The sequence below is a fragment of the Mixophyes fleayi genome, chromosome 3 (genome assembly GCF_038048845.1).
Source record: "Mixophyes fleayi isolate aMixFle1 chromosome 3, aMixFle1.hap1, whole genome shotgun sequence".
Taxonomy (NCBI): domain Eukaryota; kingdom Metazoa; phylum Chordata; class Amphibia; order Anura; family Limnodynastidae; genus Mixophyes; species Mixophyes fleayi.
Genome location: NC_134404.1, coordinates 296,294,072 through 296,315,699, shown reverse-complemented (window position 1 = coordinate 296,315,699; position 21,628 = coordinate 296,294,072). Strand labels below are relative to the sequence as shown.

Genomic DNA, 21,628 nt, shown 5'->3' with positions numbered 1-21,628 from the left:
ACCAATATACAGTAAATCCACTTCAGAGGATAGCAATGACAACTTGGCACCTAAGGATATATATTAATTTTATAAAATGAAGAAGATAACCGAGCATTGTACTTTACATTGTGCCTTTATATAATATTATCTGATTTCCATCATTCTATTTCACCATATTCTTTGACAGCACAAAGACTTTTCAAGCCAGGACCTCCGATTTATTTCTTTGATTCAGTGAAAGACGTCATTTGGTTTCAGAAGGAAGCCCCATTATACCTTCCCTGTACTGTATGCCAATGTGCTCTTGACACATTACGTAACGATTAGACTGGGCTGGAAGGTGTGAGTGACACTGAAATGCTGTATTTTTAGCCTGCAAGTAAACCCTTTTAACTATTGATGGGATCTAGCTGTAAGAACAGAAATTGTCGTGCTTGTTTAGCTCAACTGTAGTATTAAAATAAGATGAATGCATTCATTAATACTTGCAAAAAAATCAATTTATAAGGGCATTTATATCACAGTTAGTACACAGAGCACCAGTATTTAGTTTACTTCTGCAGCACCAACATGGTCTGCAGCACTGTACACTATGAGAACATATGCAGGGATAGATAGATAGATAGATAGATAGATAGATAGATAGATAGATATGTGTGTAACATGGTACCACTGCTCCGATTCCCTCACCTTAAGCCCTCTGATCTCCCCTAGATGCAGCTGCAGTCTTCTGTTCACCTCCCGGATCAAGTTGCTGTGATCCAGCATAGCACTCATCTTATCAGCCTCTGCTCTGCGGAGTCGGACGATCAGCTCCTCCTTAGTGCACTTCATCAGCTCCTCGTCAGACACCTTAGCCAGGTCTTCCACAGAACTTTCCCCAACAACCTTCGACATATTTTCACCTTGCACTTTTTTCTCCACTTCTTAGGAAAAAATAATAGTATAATGTGACTCACTACTGAATTGCCTATTACAATTCTACTAGAACAACAGAATGTTGTTCTCAACAAGGACAAGAAAATCCCTCGGTGACTTCTATACCTTGCAAAAAATAAAACTGGAAACGAAAGATCCTCTTAAGAAAGTCGTTTTTTTTCAAAGCCATTGTATTCAGGGAATGTTTATTTGCCATCAGTTCTTCTCTTGGGGAAAGATAAATCCATTAAACAGCAGACTAAAATCCTAAATCAAAAACACCATAGTGATCAGAAAAACAGCTTGTAAGAATCAATTACTGTACTTCAAAGCATCTGCAGGTTCCTCTTATGTCCTCATGGTTATAGCTTTACTGCAGTAGAATGAATGAGACCATGCAGATACAGCTGTCGGCATGCCTATGTGGATCCTCTCCACTGGGCTGCAGTGGGAATGCTTTTGACTTGGAAAAGAGTTCCATTGCCTGCAGCAGACACAAGACACTCTGGCTGCTGCTGCTAATACAGCACGAGTGAGCTGACCCTTTCCCTTTCTTCTTCTTTACTGAAAAATTGGCAGTCTAAGCCCGGATGTAAGTTTACTTGCGCCACCTGCTGGTTATCTTGATTTATGTTTTTTTAAAACCCATTAATCTGTTATTAAACAAGGGTTATACATAGATTATTACATTGCTTAGATCATTAAAAGTATTATCAGAGCAATATATTCCAATTGTAGCAATATTATACATTCGTTCCTTAAAACTACATGCTCAATTGTACATTTATTGTAAAATGTACAAGATTTCAGAACATGAATTTCATGTTGATATCTGAAGAGTCTTTTTTCTTCATCATTAGATTGTTGGATAACAGCAACTATCTGTTTGTGTACATATATATATATATATACACCGATCAGCCACAACATTAAAACTACAAAGAAGAGAAATGAATATCATTGACTATTTCATTACAATGGCACCTGTCAAGGAATATATTAGGCAACAAGTGAACAGTCAGTTCTTGAAGTTTATGTGTTTGAAGTAGGAAAAATGTCTGAGCGAATTTGACAAGGGCCATATTGTTACTGGGTCAGAGCATCTCCAAAACGGCAGGGCTTGTGGGGTTTTCCCAGTATGCAGTGGCTAGTACCTACGAAGAGTGTTCCAAGGAAGGAAAACTGGTGACCCGGCGACAGGGTCATGGGTGCCCAAGGCTCATTCATGTGCGTGGGGAGTTTGGTTCAATCCCACAGAAGAGCTACTGTAGCACAAATTACTGAAAATGTTAATGCTTGCTATAGATAGAAATGCGTCAGTACACACAGGGCATCTCAGCAAGCTGCATATGGGGCTGCGTAGCCACAAAGCAATCAGAATGTCCATGCTGAGCCCTGTCACCAGTCGAAAGCGCCTACAATGGGCACCTGAGCACCAGAACTGGACCATGGAGCGATGGAAGAAGGTGGCCTGGTCTGATGAATCACATTTTCTTTTACATCATGTGGATGGCCGGGTGCGTGTGCGTCGGTTACCTGGGAAAGAGATGGCACCAGGATGCACTTTGGGAAGAAGGTAAGTCAGTAGAGGCAGCTTGATGATATGGGCAATGTTCTGATGGGAAACCTTGGGTCCAAGCATTCATGTGGAGGTTAATTTGACACGTACCACTTATCTAAACATTGTTTTAGACCAAGTACACTCCTTCATGGCACTGCATTCTCTGATTGCAGTTGCCTCATTCAGTAGGATAATGCACCCTGCCACATTGAAAAAATTGTTCAGGAATGGGTTGAGGGACTTGACAAAGGGTTTAAGGTGTTGACTAGGCCTCCACATTCCCCAGATCTCAATCCAATCGACCAATAGTGGCACATATGAAAATGCTATTTATTAACTTAAATTCTTTTTTACCCCAGCACAAATTGGCCTTCAACACAGGGCATTTGTTTGAAGCCCCCAATTTTCCTAGGGATTGGGGCAGTGTCCCACTATAACAGGGGGACCCCATGGTGCAGGTTTCCTTGTTATATTCCAGCCTGTCATTGTCTGGTGCATGTTGCTGGAGGGCCCCAATGCTGTTTGTTCTCTTTAATTAATAGTAACTATCCCAAGGTTATGATGCTGGTGCTTGATCACTTCTGGGGGGCACGCAAATTATAATTATTATTATTTTTTTCACTGCAAAGGTCCGTGCAGATGATAATCATCATCATCAGGTATCTTTGTTCAGGCATTTACAAGAGATACACCTGCAAACTGGTATATCTGCAGATATGGCCCCCTCCAGATGTGTCTGCATGTGTTAGGGAATTTAGACTGCAAGCTCTGATGGAGCAGGGACTGGTGTGAATGACAAATATTCTCTGTACAGCCCTGCGGAATTGGTGGTACTATATAAATAAATGATAATGATGATGATTGTAGGTGTGATTCTTCAAGGTACACAAATTAACATAATGGGCCTGAATTATTAAGGAAAGTAAAGCACAAAAAATTAGTAACTTTTCACCTGGGCAAAACCATGTTGCATTGGAGGGGATATAAATTTAAAATGTGGGGATAGATTTATAGTTGGTGTAGGACATGTCCTAGATCAACTTCAAATTTCAGTGTAAATATAAAGCTATCAAGTATTTGTGTCTTACAGGAAAAAACAGCCAGTATTTTCCTTATGTGCAAAATAATAAACTAATTTGCACCCCTTGCAATGTAACATGGTTTTGTCCAGGAGATTTTTTTTGCCTTACTTTCCTTAATGAATAAGGTCCAATGTGTGTTGTTTAAAAATGTAATTCAGGAATACGCACGTCCGTATTTAGCTAGAAGCAGATCTGAAAAAACAAACTCTTCATTATCACCTGTTAATAATATAGGGCCTGATTCATTAAAGAACTTAGGCAAGAAATTAAGTAAGTTTTCTTACTTAAGTTTTGTGGACAAAACAGCCCCAGGATTAAATTAATAGTATTTACAGTTAATAAATATACCTATTTCCCAGAACCATCACTTGCCATTAAATAATTCATATTCACATTTAATAAATAGACCTCCTTCTCCCCAAACTCACCCCCACATTCAATATTATTTCGCACATAAGGAGAATACTGTCTGTTTTTATGTGCAAAATAGAAAACTAATTTTCACCCCATGCATTGCACCATGGTTTTGTCCAGAAAACTTAAGTAAGAAAACTTGCTCAATTTCTTGCTCTCAAGTTCCTTAACAAATCAGGCCCATAGTCTTTAATGAAAAATCATAATATATTAATTTATCATTATTTTTCATGAAATACAGTTATCAGGATGTTATTAATGTGTATTGTACATAAAATGCATTTTTACAGTTGCTCTTGCTTGCAAACACATGTTCTAACATGCGCATCATCACTATCAATCTGCACTTACACCTACCTTGTAACTGGTGCAGGTGATGCGGCTGAAAATCACATACCTGAGAGATGCCCAGAACTTGAATTGAACAGATGTGCGTGCATAGTTTCGGGCTGGGACATGAAGGGCCCAGAGGGGGAATACAATGGTAGAGGCCCACCAGAGGGGGTGTGGCCAGCCACTAGAGAGGCATAGCCAAACTACTAGAGGGGGTGTGGTAAGCCCACGAAGGACAGCTAGCACCATAGTGTAGTATATAAAGAATGCAGTGTGTATATAAAGAGTACACAGTCTTTGCCTGCCCCTTATATTGGGCAGAACAGTCACCAAATATCAGAATTGTCCCACTAGAATCAGAACAGTTGGCAGATTGTCCTGCTGTTTTTTTAGTTGCAGTTTGTCTGAATCCTGGAATGTTGGAGGCCCTATTTGGAAAAATAAATGGGCACATTTAGAAAATGCCAACCAACCATAGCGTTAAATTAATAGCAACCACGATTAATAATTAGGCCTTCCTTCAGCCCCAACATTAAAATAATAGTATTCCCATTTAATAAATAGATCTATATCTCTCCAACCAAACCCAACATTAAAGTAATAGTATTCCCATTTAATAAATATACCTATTCCCCTCCCTTCAAACAGCCCCAGGAATAAATTAATAGTATTTACAGTTAATAAATATACCTATTTCCCACAGCCATCACTTGCCATTAAATAATTCATATTCACATTTAATAAATAGACCTCCTTCTCCCCAAACTAACCCCCACATTCAATTAATAGCTCCTAAGCCACCCCAATTTAACTTAATAGTCCCCGCTATTAAATTAAATTGCCCGACAATCACCACACAAATAAAAGAGCAGCCATTAATTAACAACCATCTACCAAACATACATTACATTCCACAAGCCCCCAGTACCCTCAGACAAACACCACACATTACATTGCCATAAGCTTCCTGTGCCATCACACACACTACATTGCCACAGGCCTCCTGTGCCATCACAAACACTATATTGCCACAGGCCCACTGTGCCATCACACACACACACACACACTACATTGCCACAAGCCCACTGTGCCATCACACACACACACACACACACAGTACATTTCCACAAGCCCACTGTGCCATCACACACACACACACACACACACACACACTACATTGTCTCAAGCCCCCATGCCATCAAACACACACACTACATTGCCTCAAGCCCCCTGTGCCATCACACACACTACATTGCCACAAGCCCCCTGTGCTGTAACACACACATTACTGTGCCTTCTTATGATCACACTGTGCCCCCTTATGATCACCATGCTGTGCCCCCTTATGATCACATTGCACCCTCCATGCTGCTTTTCCATCCTTTATCACTCTGTGCCATGCTACTCCCCCTCTTCACCACTCTGTGCCATGCTGCTTCCCCTTCTTCATCACCCTGCTCCATTCTGCTCCCCCCCTTCATCACTCTATGCCTTTCCCCCCACCTTCCTCATCACTCTGTACCTTTCTGCCCCTCCTTCTTTAGCACTCTGTGCCTTTCTGCCCCCACTTCTTCCTCACTCTGTGCCATTCTGCACCCCTTCTTCATCATTCTGTGTCTTTCTGCCCCCCTTCTTTATCACACTGTGCCTTTCTCCTCCCCCTCTTCATCACTCTGTGCCTTTCTGCTCTCCCTCCTCTTTAACACTATGTGCCATGCTGCTTCCCCTCCTTCATCGCTCTGTGCCATGCTGTTTCCCCCTCCATCACTCTGTGCCTTGCTGCTTCCCCTCCTTCATCACTCTGTGCCATGCTGCCCTCCCTTCATCACTCTGTACCATGCTGCTCCCCCCTTTATGACACTGTGCTTTTCTGCCCCCCCCTTCTTCATCACTCTGTGCCTTTCTGCCCCCCTTCTTCATCACTCTGTGCTTTTCTGTCTCCCCTTGTCATCACTCTTTGCCTTTTAGGCCCCCCTTCTTCATTACTCTGTGCCTTTATTCCCCCCCCTTCTTCATCACTCCGTGCCTTTCTGCATACCTTCATCATCACTCTGTGCCTTTTTGCCTCCCTTCTTCATCACTCTGTGCATTACTGCTCCCCCCCTCTTTATCACTATGTGCCATACTGCTTTCCTCCCCATGCCTCCGTTCCTTTACTTACCTTTCTACTGGCTTCTTTAATTTCTTTATTCTCTTCTTGACTTCTGTCTTCTGACTTCTTTCCTGTGTGCTGACTCTTCTCTGCTCCTCACTGACTGAATGTCGGGCGTGACATTCAGTGGGAACAGAGCACAGAGGAGAGAGAAGGGAGGAAGGACACCAAATTGAGGTAAGTATTTTTTTAAAAAAATACTGTGCTCCTCCCACCATATAAGGGGTTTGAGCTATCAGGCGTCGGGGCCCACCGGGGAATACCCTGACTCCACGGTGCGCCAGTATGACCTTGTGCATCCTCTCAATCTTAGCACGCATTTACAGAAGTCCATTGACTACGTGCATATGCGCCCTCCCTCCCCCGTTCCTCCCATTAAATAGTAGGCTGGCGGAAGTATCCTTGGCATTCGAAGATGAATTGAATGCTTTGAGTACTTGCATTCACTGGCGTATAGTACTTTTCTGGGCATGAGTAGTGCATTTTTATGCAAAATACGACACATATATGCATTTATTCCCCATTCCCTCTATTTTGTTTAAAAAATAGAGGAAAGCATCAAGGCAGAAATAAGTAACATAATGAATTATTTAATTTTTTTATCATTTTTTTTTTATTTCCTGGCTTGTAAGAGTGAATTATTTTTTATTTTAAAATTTACAGTTGTTCAGAGAAGACTATGGTTGCTTAAAGAAGGCAGAAAAAAATGACAGTCTGAAATTTTAAAATGGACAACTCAAATGAAGAAGAGTATTTAAGTTAAGTTCAACGTAAAAAACTGTTATAAAAAGTAATTTTATAATGACACTTGTAGAAACATGATGGGACTGATTCTTTAGTTGACGTATCTGTAGATTTTGTGCGTATCATGCGCAAGACCACACTGCGCATGCCCAGACTCGGGAGTTACCTGCGAATACCAGTGAGATACGGGCACATTAGCAAGCAAAGTACTTGCGAAAATGAGCGCAAGGACCACTTCCGAAGCCCTACATCTTTGGGAGGAGCTTCCGAAGCCCGACATCCAGGGCCGCCGAGAGGGGGGGGGCGGGTACTAATTACCCGGGCTCAGGCATGTCAGGGGGCCCGGCCCGGGCCCTTGTGCTGCCGATTTTTTTTTTGATTTTTTTTTTCAAAACAATTTTTTTCCTTTCTTTTTTTTTTGCGGTGGGGGGGGCTCGGTAGTAGGTGGGGGGGCAGGGTAGTTAAAAAAACAAAACAAAACATACTCACGTGATCGCGGCGCCGGCGTCCCTCCTCTCTGCTGCTCTGTGCTCCATTCAGACTGTCTGAATGCCGGGTGTGACGTCATCATGTCACGCCCAGCATTCAGTCAGTCTGGAGCAATGGAACACAGAGCAGCAGAGAAGACCATAAAGAAGAGAGAAGAAAAGATAAGTGAAGGGAGGAAAACGAGGGGGAGCAGCATGACAGGGGTTAAAAAATGAGGGGGGCACAGAGGGGTTAAAAATGAGGGGGCAGCATGACAGAGGGGTTAAAAAATGAGGGGGGCACAGAGGGGTAAAAAACGAGGGGCAGGATGACAGGGGTTAAAAAACAAGGGGGGGCACAGAGGGGTTAAAAAATGGGGGCAGCATGACAGAGGGGTTAAAAAACGAGGGGGGGCACAGAGGGGTTAAAAATGAGGCAGCATGGCACAGTGGGGTTAAAAAAACGGGTCAGCATGGCACGGTGGGGTTAAAAAATGGTGGGCAGCATGGCACAGTGGGGTTAAAAACGGGGGGTGGCATGACACAGTGGGGTTAAAAAACAGGGGGGCATGGCACAGTGGGGTTAAAAAACGGGGGACAGCATGGCACAGTGGGGTTAAAAAGGGGGGGAGGCATGGCTCATTGGGATTGAAAAAGGGGGGGGAGCAGCATAGTATAATGTGATGAAGGGGAGCCAGGTGAAGGGGGCAAAAGCAGCATGGAGGGCGCAGTGTGATCACAAGGCATGGCGATGATGAAGGGGCACATTATTGTAATATTGGAGCTGGAGGAAGGCCTAATTATTAATCGTGGATGGTATTGATTTAACGCCAGGGTTGTTTGGAATTATCTAAATGTAGCTATTTTTTTCCAAATCGGGCCCCCAGCATTCCAGGATCCAGACAAGCCGCAACTAAAGAAACATGCAGCCACAGGTGGTGAAAGTGAGAAGAACAGGTAGGAGAGAGCAGGACAGTATGTGAAATGTTGTGATTCTAGTAGGGACAATGTCAATTTTTGGTGAGTGTTGTGCCCAATGTAAGGTGCAGGCCAAGACTGAACTCTTTGGGGGGTATTCAATTGTTAGCGTTAACGGGAAAAAACGAGCGCTCAAAAAATATTACCGTTTATACAGTAATATTGCGCTCGAAAAGCGTTAATACGGTAGTTTACTCGCGGAATTTCAGCTCGCCGCTCAAGGGGCTGCGAGCTGAAATTTCGTGAGTAATTACCGTATTAACGCTAAGATTTTTTGAGCGCTCGTTTTTTCCCGTTAACGCTAACAATTGAATACCCCCCTTTGTGTACACAGTGCATTTTTTCTATACTACACTGTGGTGCTAGATGTCCTGAAAGTCAGAAGTGCTTGGACATATGTGACGCTTGGGCAAATTGAGAGCCTAGTGATTTTGATGTGTTAGCCATGCCCCAATGGTGCATTTGCCATGCCCCCAAATGCATGACCACACCTCCGAAAAATTTTGCGCCGCCATAGGCGCCGCAATTTTTTTTAGCATACTCAACTATAAGGGGGGCCCCATGAATTTGTTGTACCGGGGCCCTAAATTCCTCTTGGCAGCCCTGCCTACGTCTACGTAGAATGGGTGGACACAGCTAGGCATTTACCTCTGTATGCGTCTGACTAATACTCCGCTGAACGCTGCAATTTAAGTAATACAACACGTAACACTTGCACCAGCTCGGGGTCATGTCTAAACCCACAGTAATATTGGTAACGCTGGAAAAATACAGCTCTGTCACTCTCGGAATGTCATAAACACAGATGAACCATTATTATAAGAGATTTACTGATGCACACATTTACAATTGTCGGAAGTTTAAAGTGGTTGTTGTAAAAGATTATAGATAATAGTTAGCAAATTAATTTATTTACCTGTTTTTTCCTCTTGAGAGGAATGTCTTATGCATTTCTTTTTTAAAAAATGTCTAAATTGCTTTGATTTCTTTTGGAAAAACATTAACAATGCTTCTCTAATTTCAAATGTTGTTATGTGCCAGTTGAATAGTTTTTCACATGCTTCATTGCATTGTTTTTAATTTTATTATTTGTATTTTTTGTTCCTTGCTTTTGTATCGGTTTTCTGTAATTCTTTTTTTATTAACATTTTTGGGTAAGATGCTTGTGTATGTGCCTGTTGTAACTCCCCCCCAAAAAATTTTATGTTCTCTTTTTGGCACCCATCCATTGTTTTTTGTCAGGTATGTTTGCTCTGTGTACCTATTCGTAAGGTAATGTCACTATTTTAGGTATATTAGATAAAAAACAGAGACTTAATTTTGTGAATACTTATAAGTGTATTCATTTTTTAAACCAAATAAAACCAAAGCATCAAATATAATAATAAAAATAATAGTAATAATAATAATAATAATAATAATAATAACAATAATAAAATACAAGTTACAACACTTTATTTTTCTTTTTGCTGGCGGTTGTGTTGTTTTTTCTGCCTGGCTTCTGATCACCTGGAAGGCTCGGGAGAAGAAACAGAGGTCAGCAGGGTGTGACCAAGTGTCACGAACGCCCAGCCTGTCCTAAATACAGCAATCTGAACAGTGGGCTGTGACTGGCATCACCTTAGTCACTTAGCAATGAATACACCTTTTCTGCCACCACAAACGATTTATTATGGTGTCCTTACGTTCAACAGAACCACTTATTAATGTTTCATACTTAAATCATATACACATGTAGCATGAGCCTCCCTGGGCTTCGTAACTTCACAAAGAATCACGGCGAACACACTAGATTAAATGTATTTAATCTGATAAATGGTTCCAAGGCTTAGTTACAAAAATTAATAACAAGACATACAAAATATTTGCACAAATATGTTTCAGAAAATATAATAGTAAATAAAATCAGAGTCACTACTTACTAGTTAAGGCCTGATATGTAAGGGGAACACAACTGAGGAAAATGGGACATTTCAGTCTTGATAGACCCCCTCATGAGAATACACACATTATTGTTATAAGTCAGAAGATTTTAAACCTTTTTGCCACATAGCTCTCACCCCCTACCTTTGGGGTTTAGCTGTCAATAAGGACAGACTGATCTCCCAAATGTCACAGGGCTTTCGAAGTGAGCCTGGGATGTCTGGAACTCTGGAATATTCACAAGACCTGATTTCCCACCTTTGCTCATTCTGCTTGGCTAGATGGCTTTGGGGCTTCAAGCTCCTCAGATGCTACTCAGATCCTATCTCTCCCTGGGCTGGCTATTTTCAACAGATTAATGACACTTGCACAGGTTCAAACTCATGTCATCTAGCAAAGCACACATTGAGATTACATTACAAGGTTACATAAAATATTCACATTGTCATACATTAATTCAACAGAAAATAACAATCAGTCATTAGATATACTACATAATCATCACAACTACCCCTAAACCTAGGGCACGGAGAACTGTGACCTGTTACTGTCTCTCCTACCAATTCACCACTTCTGCCTCTTGGCGAGAGATGCCATCTGCGTTTCCATGTTTTGCACCCTTCCGGTGCTGAATGGTGAAGTTATATTGCTGCAAAATTATACTCCATCTTAAAAGATTTCCATTATCCCCAGAAACTCTATTCAGCCAGTTTAAGGGATTATGGTCTGTAATAATGGTGAAATTCTGTCCATAAATAAAGCTGTAGCTTTATGAATAATACATAAAGCTGTAGCTTTTGATGTGCCCATATGATGGCTAGGCAGTCTCGTTTAATGGCATCATAAACCACCTCTCGGGGGAGTCGTTTTCTACTTAGGAAAATGATAAGGTGCTCCACCCCCTGCGCTGTCACCTGGACAGGACAGCTCCTAGTCCATAGTAAAGACGCGTCAGTCTATACTATAAATCTCCGTTTAAAATCTGGGGCCTGTAGCACATGGGACTGGGTCAGAGCAGATTTCAGAGCTGTAAATGCATTTTCACAATCTTCTGTCCTTCTGTCCAATTAAACACCTGTGGTAATTTCTTTTTTGTTAAGTCAGTCAGAGGTTTGGCTAGGGTGCTATAATGGGGCACGAACGTTCTATAATACCCAACTGTACCTAAGAAAGACATGACCTGCTTTGTCGTGGTAGGGGTCGGCCATGCCGTGATAGCCTCTGCCATGCCTGGCTCTGGGCGGAGGGTACCTCCCCCTACACGATGCCCCAAGTACTGCACTTCACGCATGCAAAGCTTGCACTGCTCTGGCTTGATAGTCAGACCTGAATCAGTAATTTGGCCTAACACACTATTCAGATGGATCAGGTGCTCCTCCCAGGTCTGGCTGAACACCACAATGTCATCCATGTTGGCAACTGCATGTCCCTCCTGGTCCTCTAGCAGGTCATTATCAGACACTGGAAGGATGCGGGGGCATTTTTCATTCCAAAGGGCATGACCAAAAACTCAAACAGCCCAATTGGGGTGATAAATGCGGAGCACTCACGTGCCTCGGGTGACAATGGGATCTGCCAGTACCTTCTACTGAGATCCATGATAGTAATGTAGAGTGCCTGGACAAGCTGATCCAGTAGTTCTTCTATCCTAGGCATAGGATAAGCATCAAACACTGTGACATCATTCTACCTCCTATAGTCTACACAAAACTGGGTGTCCCCATATTTCTTTGGGACCAGTACCACTGGGGCAGCCAAAGACTTTTGAATTACCCCTAGCTGCAACATCTCATGTATTTCCATTTTCATTGCTTATAGTACTTCTACAGAAGTGCGATATGCTGGCTGTCTGAGGGGGGCCTGGTTGCCTGTGTTTACATGATGTGTGACCAAGTGTGTTTTTCCAGGTTTCCCTGTGAAATGGGACTGATAGGAGCATAGCATGTCAGCTACCTGCTCTAGCTGATAGCCAGACAGCACTTCACTGCAGTTGGCGTCTGCTAGGGAACCTTCCTCTTTAGCAACGGCTGCTAAATCCACCAAGGGGTCAGATTCCTGATCGCTTTCATGCAATCTCCACACAGCTAATACACAAGCTTCCTTTATCTGAAGACAGGGGGTCTGTAAAGGGACAGGTTTAGATTGCAAAACAACAAAATTTACCATATTGTCATCAGACACCTTTATCAGTGCAGGAGCTGGAGGAAGGGGGATTAGAGAGACTGCTTCAGGGTCAGTGTTGCCTTCTGGCATCCCTCTTCTTTCTCACTCAGGGGTTAATTCTGAGGACTTGGCCTGCACTGCTTGCTGGCACATGACTGCTGACACTTCAGACAGTTTAAACATTTCTGGTACACTCAGACCTCCAATTTCCCTGTCACATCCTCGCTTACACATTTCATGTACAATGGAAGCTACATTTTCCCTGTCATATCCTGGTACCTGGGTACAAGCAGGTGTACTCTCAGCAGATTCTAACACAGTTGCAAGAACATTGTCACCTGTTTTCTTGAGGTAGGGACCTCAAGAAAAGAGGTCAGATTCTACCACAGTCCCATGTGTGATATTCACACCATTACACATCTCACTATTATTAGGGGTTTCCAAATTATCCCCAGTTACATCTGGATCTTCACATAAATCCACATAATTCCAAGAGTTAACACTGGCACCTAACTGCTTCTCACCCTCACATATATCTTTCACATTACAGGATGCATAATGATCACAGAGCATTTCAGGTTCTTTACACAGAGTAACATTTTTGTCTCGGTACAAAAGGACATTTTCCCAACACATTCTATCTTCCTTACTTTCAAGATGGGACTGACAAACCCTCCCCCTTACTGTCGATAAACTGGGATCAGTGTTTTGTTCTGTTTTAAAAGTGTCACTTCCTAGCTTGTCAGTGCTGCACAGAGCATGAGGTCGTTCATTCAAATCACTGCCTGAATCTGCAGCTTCTACAGTGAGGGAGGGGGATTAGTTTCTAGTGAACATCCCTCCACTCTTTCAGGGGTTAATGCACAGCTCATCTGTGCTGCTCTTCAGGTCACTACTGTTAAGACATTGGATACATTATCACACTTTAGGTCACCTTCAGAACTGGGCACATAAATCGATCTGACTACCAAAAACATTAGCAGACATGGTATCACATTTAGGCACAATCTCACACATTTTGCCCTGATCAAATTCACAACCTAGGGGATTTAAAATGTTAGTCTCTCCAACAAGGGCATTGTCATCAAACAAATTGGCACATAAGCCAAAGATAGGCATGTCAGAAAACTTTAATAAATGTTTGTGGTATATTAAATTCCCCCCCCCCCCCTTCACCGGCCACCACAAAAATAATATATTTGCATGTGTCAGATAAACAATTCTCTGGCTACTAAAGTGTTTGGCATTATATATCCCTATGCATAAAGCTGCAAGTAACGTAACACTACACACCTCTGCAGAGGCATACAAAGTATAGCCCTAGAAGTTATATATGATGGCAAAATGGCCTTACCTTGCTAAGCTAATAGTTTATTGCTTTTTTGTGACAGCTCAGGAAGACATAGTCAGATTTAGGGCATTGTACTCACCACAATTATTTAATATAAAGAATGTTTTTTCAGGATTCCCAACTATATGCTCCTGAAGTCAGAAAATGGCAGGACTGAAGGAATACCTGAACAGTCTTTAAATAGAGCACACAGGTGCAGTTTAATGTGAATAAATGCAGGTGTGATCATTTGCGATAAACGGTGCATGATTATCATAGGGCTGGCTCCGTCCCCCGATTGTTAGGATACAATGAATGACCATTAATGATTGATAGGCAAAGCAGACATTTACATATGATATTGAAGGGATCCGCGAGTGATGTGAGCTTGCCCATACGTGTACTAAGAGCTAATCTGTAGCTAAGCTGTATCCAAAATGAGAGTAGCCACATTTGCGAGAAGGGAGCTTGTACCTGCCCAGGGACCAATACATCGCAAATAAAGATAATCTGAGAGCTTATATAGCCATCCGCCACCATATTAGGCTGTGATACAACCGGAGGTGGATGGTTGTGCAGCTCCAGCGCTGCTGGAGAGATCTACTGAGGCGGCAGCCACAACTTTTGGAAGAGCTCAGGGCTGAGATCAGAAGAAGTGAGTTCTCTAGTAATCAGATTGTTTAAATACAGTTGATAGCTTAAGTGTTAGATTAGTTTTATTCAATGCTCAAACCGGTAGTAGGCTTAATTTGATTTTTACAAGGCCTTATATAAATACTTGTGATAGGTCTGCCTCACCTGTCAATTATTCTGTCATTAACCATATCTTGTAATAATGATCTTTCTGAATCACTAATTTATTCACATAAGCCAAGTCCAACCATTGGGCAAGGCCATCTGTAAGTGGTGTTGATTTTCTAAATTTTGAAGCCACTTAATTGTCTATATGTGGAAATGCTTGTTTCACAATGTAACCTAACATTATCTGCTTATCTCTATATAAGTGTGAAATAGGGATAACATTTTGAAGTAAAGTAATGTCTTATTTATTCCAACAGACCGTGAGAGCCTGTTCCGTCGCATGACCCTGGAGCAGCAAGGAGGTGCTGTTGCCAGGGAGGAGGCTATGGAGGAATCTGGGGAGGAATCCCAGGAGGAGGACCTGCAGGAGGAGCAGGAGGAGGAGCTGGAGGAATCCTGGGAGGAGGCCCCAGAGAGGGAGCTGGAGGAGGCCCTGGAGGAGGAGCGGGACAAGGCAATTTAAGAAAGTTAGTATCTTGAAGTTAAAATTAAGGACATTTTTGTGGAGTTGGGGGGCCACTGTAGTCATGAGAAAGCCTTAATTTCACACATTGAATTTACCCTAGATCTAAGCAACATTAGACATTCCACAGTTTTCAGACAAGATGAGCCAAATAAGGGTTTTGTGGAAATCAACCTCCCCACCCGGTCCCAGTGGTCACCCCACAAATATATGTATATATATATACATATATATATTGTAACAAAAGGAGGCATTTAGCTAGCAATATGCAGAGAAAGCAGAGAAGTAGAGTAAAACATTGGCACAGTTATGTACCTAGGTGGAGATTAAACCAGGTAAAAACATATGTGTAGTTTAAAATTGGTTTACTTACATGATTTAAAAGCTGCTTCCTCTCAGCAAACAGACAGGGTGGGTCTGATAGTCTAAACAGAGCCAGGGATGGGCGTTTCCTTTTAAAGAGAAGGTGGGTGTGTCACCTGTCCATCAAGCTAGGCCTGTGGGAGAAGTGTCAGGTATAAAACCCTGCTTGTTTCATTGTTCAGGGAGATCAACGCTGGGCTAGCTGGCTGATCTGGACAGAGAGCTGGACTATGTATAGTAAGCATTGAGGGTCTCCATAATTGCTGTGCAAGTATACGGTGTCAAAACATTATTACCATCCTGACAATAAAGAACCATAAAAAGGAAGAAGTTGTACGCGTGTGCTTCTGCAGTAGCGGGCTCTTGCCACAAGTGGTGTCAGGAGTGGGATACTCCGGGAAGCAAGTTTCCGCTACCCAACCCGCGCAGACGTCAACATGGAGGAAGTACTGAGAACCCTCATGACTGTGGCCGCTGCGCAGCAACAGCAGCAAGCTCAGATGCTACAAGTCGCCGAGGCACAGGTAGAAAACACAAGGCTCTTAAGAGAAGAGTTAAGCCAGGTGAGGCATGACAGAAATGAACCACCTGGTCCTGTTCTCCAGAAAATGTCACCAGCTGATGACGTAGAAGCATATCTGGTGTCTTTCGAAGGACTTGTAAAAAGGGCAAAATGGCCTCCTAAAGATTGGGCTGAGAGACTGGCGCCATATCTGACTGGTGAAGCTCAGCGAGCTTATATGGATCTAGATGAGGAACGGGCCTCTGATTATCTGTGTCTAAAGTCTGAGATTGTTGTGTTCTTGCCCTTAGATTTGCCCTCATTCAAGATGGCCATGATTGCCTCCTGAAGTTTCCATCTTGGATCTCTGATATGAACTTGCCTTTACAATAGCCCTTATCCAAGATGGCCGTGATTGTCTCAGGAAGATTCCATCTTGGATCTTATTTCCTGTTTGGGCCTAGAAAAGGCACTTCCTGTTATGCAGCCTTTGCTCGAGTATTGTGTTTGTGTCTGAACCAGATGCTTCCACAGAACCTTGCTCCCTTGTGATTTGGAATACAATTACTTGGTACCTCTACAGGATATTTATCCTGTTGATACTTTGGACTTGCTTGCTGGACATTTAAGATTTATTTCTGTATCAAAATAAATCCTGTTTACTACAGTACTACCTGGCTATTGGGTTCCATTTGTAATACCAGAAGTGTGACAGGGTACTCGAGCCCAAAATGACCGAGCCCGCCGGGTCAGAACCATCTGCTTTACAGCGACTTTCAGATCTGAGTTTCCACATGCATTCTGATTCAAGACAACTACAGGAATTTCATGCAAAATTTCAAGAACTGGAGACCCAGTGTACAAATAATTTTCAACTGCAAAATCAACACGTAACTAAATTGCAAATAAATGTTCATGAACTCAAAGATCAAATAGCGCTACAAAATGGAGTTATTACAGAACTACAGGTGCGGCTTCAAGAAGTTAATGCTGTAGCACCTTCAGCTGCAGTACATCAGCCCACACTCCCACTACCTCCAGCTCGATTCTCAGGTGATCGTAAAAAATACAGAGGTTTTAATAATCAATGTAATATGCATTTTGATTTACATCCTACTTATTTTTTGACTGATGTACAGAAAGTACGTTGTATTCTTTTATTGTTAAAAGATGATGCCTTCGCATGGGCTTCTCCTTTGATAGAAGCAAAAAGTCCCATATTATAAGATCTTTCTAATTTTATGGATGCAATGAACCAGATATTTGATGATCTAAATCGATGTGCTACTGCTGAGTCAGTTTTATTAACGATGCGTCAGGGAAGACGTTCAGTGGCTGAATACACCTCTGATTTCCGAAGATGGATCTTTGACACAGATTGGAATTCGGCAGCTAAGCTGTCTGTTTATCGAAAGGGGTTATCTGAGTTCATTAAAGATGAATTATCTAGAGCTGATGCACCCACTGAATTTGAAGCCTTTGTTAAACATTGTATTCGTATTGATGCTCGTCAAATGGAAAGGAAACAAGATAGATGGGGTTCCATGTGGACTCGTCCTAATTATCCAGAACCAGCAATATCAAATTACTCTGGAACTCCTGCAACACAACAAATTGAGGAGTCTGAGCCAATGCAAATAGATACCATTCGCAAATAGATTTCTATTGAAAGAAGAGATCAACGACGACAAGAAAATCTCTGTGTGTATTGTGGTAAATCTGGACATTATGTATCTAATTGTTCTCAACGACCTCGCAAGACAGTTGCTACATTGATGGAACCTAAAGACTCTGACCAGGAATCTATTATTTCAAGCTGCTCACATCAACTGAATGCTATTATTCCTCAAATCTCTTCACTGTCTACATTTGAGAGAGAGAACAGAAGAATAAAGAATCATTTTTCAATACCAATACAACTTGAGATAAACTCTCAACTTATTTCAACCATGGCAATGCTGGATTCAGGAGCCAATGGTAATTTCATGCATATAGATTTTGCTAAACAAAACCATATAGTATTTCAAGAAAGAAAGACTCTTGTATTGATGGAGACAGTTGATGGGTCCCCTCTGAATTCTGGTCCCATCACACATGAGACAGAACTTATGTCCCTGATGATAGAACCCAATCATAAGGAGGAACTCACTTTTTTTCTCATCTCTTCTCCAAATTTTCCTATAATTTTGGGTCTCCCTTGGTTCACTAACAATAACCCAGCCATTAACTGGGAGTCTCAAACCCTAACGTTTCAAGATCCTATCAGTGTGGTCCCTCTTGCACAAGAAGAGAATCAGATCTCAGTGTCCCCCTCTTCTGGGGTGGAACAATTGCCTGTTCAATATCAGGATTTTGCAGATATCTGTAACAAACAAAATGCTGACAAATTACCACCCCATCGACCATATGATTGTCCCATTGATCTATTACCTGGGGCTGCTAATCCTTTTGGTCGGATTTATTCATTAGCTGATCCTGAATTAAAGATGCTAAAGACATACCTGGAGGAAAATGAAACTAAAGGTTTTATACGTCCTTCAAAATCTCTAGCAGGGGCTCCTATTTTTTTTGTAAAAAATAAAGATGGATCTTTGCGGCCATGCATTGATTATAGAGAATTAAATAAAGTTACTATAAAGAACAGACATCCACTTCCTCTCATCCCAGAATTATTGGAAAGACTGCAGACAGCAGTATTTTCACAAAGCTCGATTTAAGAGGAGCGTACAACCTAATACGCATTCGTCCAGGTGATGAATGGAAAACGGCTTTTCAAACAAAATATGGACATTATGAGTACCTCGTGATGCCGTTCGGGTTATGTAATGCCCCTGCTACTTTCCAACATTTTATAAATGATGTCTTTCGAGATTTGCTTGATCTGTTCATTGTTGTATATCTTGATGATATCCTTATCTTTTCTAATTCTTTACCAGAACAGCAAGAACATGTTCGAATTATTTTACAACAGCTACGTATAAACCAATTATACATCAAGTTGGAGAAATGCGAATTCCATCGTACTCAAATAAAAATTTTGGGTTACATTATATCCCCTCAAGGACTGTGTATGGATCCCTGTAAAGTGCATGCTGTGGTAGACTGGCCCATACCTAAAAACGTCAAAGATGTGCAACGATTTATGGTCCTTTGCTAATTTCTATCGACGTGGTCACCAGCAGCTGATAAAGCTTTTTCCATTTTGAAAACGAAGTTCACGTCAGCTCCTATATTAATTCATCCTGATCCTACACTCCCATTTGTTTTGGAAACTGATGCATCTGATTCAGCTATAGGAGCAGTAATTTCACAAAGAGTAGGAGAAAAAATGTTACTTCACCTCTGTGCTTTTTATTCAAGGCAAATGACTGCTCCTGAAAGAAACTATGATGTGGGAAATAAAGAACTTCTTGCCATTATAGCTGCTTTTTCAGAATGGAGACATCTTTTAGAAGGTGCAAAGCATCAAGTGATAGTCCTCACCGATCACCGGAATTTAGAATTCCTTAAATCAGTAAAAAGATTATCTCCCCGACAAGCTCGATGGGCTCTCTTTTTAAGCCGTTTTGATTACCTAATTTCCTATAGACCTGGATCGAAGAATGGAAAAGCTGATGCCCTCTCAAGAGCCTATGCGGAGAATCCTCAACAGGTAAAGCCTGTTCAAACAACTATTACATGACTCTAAATTAGCAGGCCATAAAGGACTTCAGAAAACTCAAGAACTGTTAAGCCGTTCATTCTGGTGGCCCAACTATAAGGAAGATGTAGCAAAATATGTATCCTCTTGTACAATGTGTGCCAGATTTAAGACTCCTCGTGCTTCTCCTTTTGGACTACTACAACCTTTGCCAATACCTACACGTCCATGGGATTCTATTTCCATGGACTTTATTGTAGAACTTCTGAGATCTAAGAATATGACCACTATCTTTGTGGTAATTGACAGACTGACAAAGATGGCTCACTTTATACCCTGCCTGGGTACTCCTACAGCAAAAGAAACAGCTGACTTACTTATAAAAGAAGTTTTTCGTTTGCATGGTGTTCCTAATGATGTGGTGTCAGACCGAGGCGTTCAATTCAGATCACGATTTTGGAAACAGTTTTGTAAATCCCTTGGCATTGTGGTGAACTTGTCCACTGCATTTCATCCACAGTCAAATGGACAAACGGAGCGAACAAACCAAACACTTGAGCAATACCTCAGATGTTAAATTTGTCACCTACAGGATGATTGGGTTAATATCCTCCCCATGGCTGAGTTAGCAAACAATAATTCTCAACATTCATCTACAAGATTTAGCCCTTTCTATGCTAATCTAGGATATCATCCAAATATTTGTCCCAATCTACCTTGTGACTCTCCAATTCCTGCTGTGGAAGATAGACTGATTATTATGCAAAGTAATCTTGAATTATTAAAAGAGACATTGAAAACTGCTCAAGAAAGATATAAACGTGATGCTGACAGATCACGAAGGGCTGCTCCAACTTTTAGTATTTGTGATGAAGCATGGTTGTCAACTAGACATTTAAGAATGAAGGTACCATCTGCTAAGTTGGGAAGTAAGTTTATTGGTCCATATAAGATCATTGCACAGATTAGTTCAGTGGCTTTTCGATTGGATCTTCCTGATTCCATGAAGGTACATCCTGTTTTTCATGTATCATTACTAAAACCTTCAGTCAAGAATCCATTTCCTGGTCGCTCTTTGCCTCCTCCTGAGCCAATTCAAGTTGATGAGCATGAGGAATTTATAGTCGAAAAGATCCTGGACTCTCGTATGTTTCGAAATCAATTACAGTATCTGCTACGTTGGCAGGGATATGGGCTAGAAGATGACTCTTGGCAAACTGCAAAGGATGTTCATGACCCACTTTTGGTAAAAGCATTTCATCAACAGCATCCTGGGAAGCCTGGTCCTAAGTCGTCCGGAGGACGTCGTTGAGAAGGGGGCATCCTGTTATGTTCTTGCCCTTAGATTTGCCCTCATTCAAGATGGCCGTGATTGCCTCATAAAGTTTCCATCTTGGATCTCTGATATGAACTTGCCTTTACAATAGCCCTTATCCAAGATGGCCGTGATTGTCTCAGGAAGATTCCATCTTGGATCTCATTTCCTGTTTGGGCCTAGAAAAGGCACTTCCTGTTATGCAGCCTTTGCTCGAGTATTGTGTTTGTGTCTGAACCAGATGCTTCCACAGAACCTTGCTCCCTTGTGATTTGGAATACAATTACTTGGTACCTCTACAGGATATTTATCCTGTTGATACTTTGGACTTGCTTGCTGGACATTTAAGATTTATTTCTGTATCAAAATAAATCCTGTTTACTACAGTACTACCTGGCTATTGGGTTCCATTTGTAATACCAGAAGTGTGACAGAGATATTGGCTCGCATTGGAGTTTCCAGGCCAGGCCGAGCCCAGCGCTATCACCAATGGCGCT

General features: G+C 41.8%; 1 protein-coding gene across 1 annotated transcript in view; it reads right to left on the bottom strand.

Annotated features, from left to right (window-relative positions):
- The window catches only part of CCDC85A (coiled-coil domain containing 85A), a 242,115-nt gene extending 240,671 nt beyond the window's left edge, over positions 1 to 1,444 (bottom strand). Inside the window, exon 1 of the mRNA XM_075203848.1 lies at positions 673 to 1,444. Coding sequence (XP_075059949.1) covers positions 673 to 879 — 207 coding nt within the window. The 5' untranslated portion in view covers positions 880 to 1,444. The remainder of the gene's footprint in view (positions 1 to 672) is intronic.
- Between the last annotated feature and the right edge of the window lie 20,184 nt (positions 1,445 to 21,628).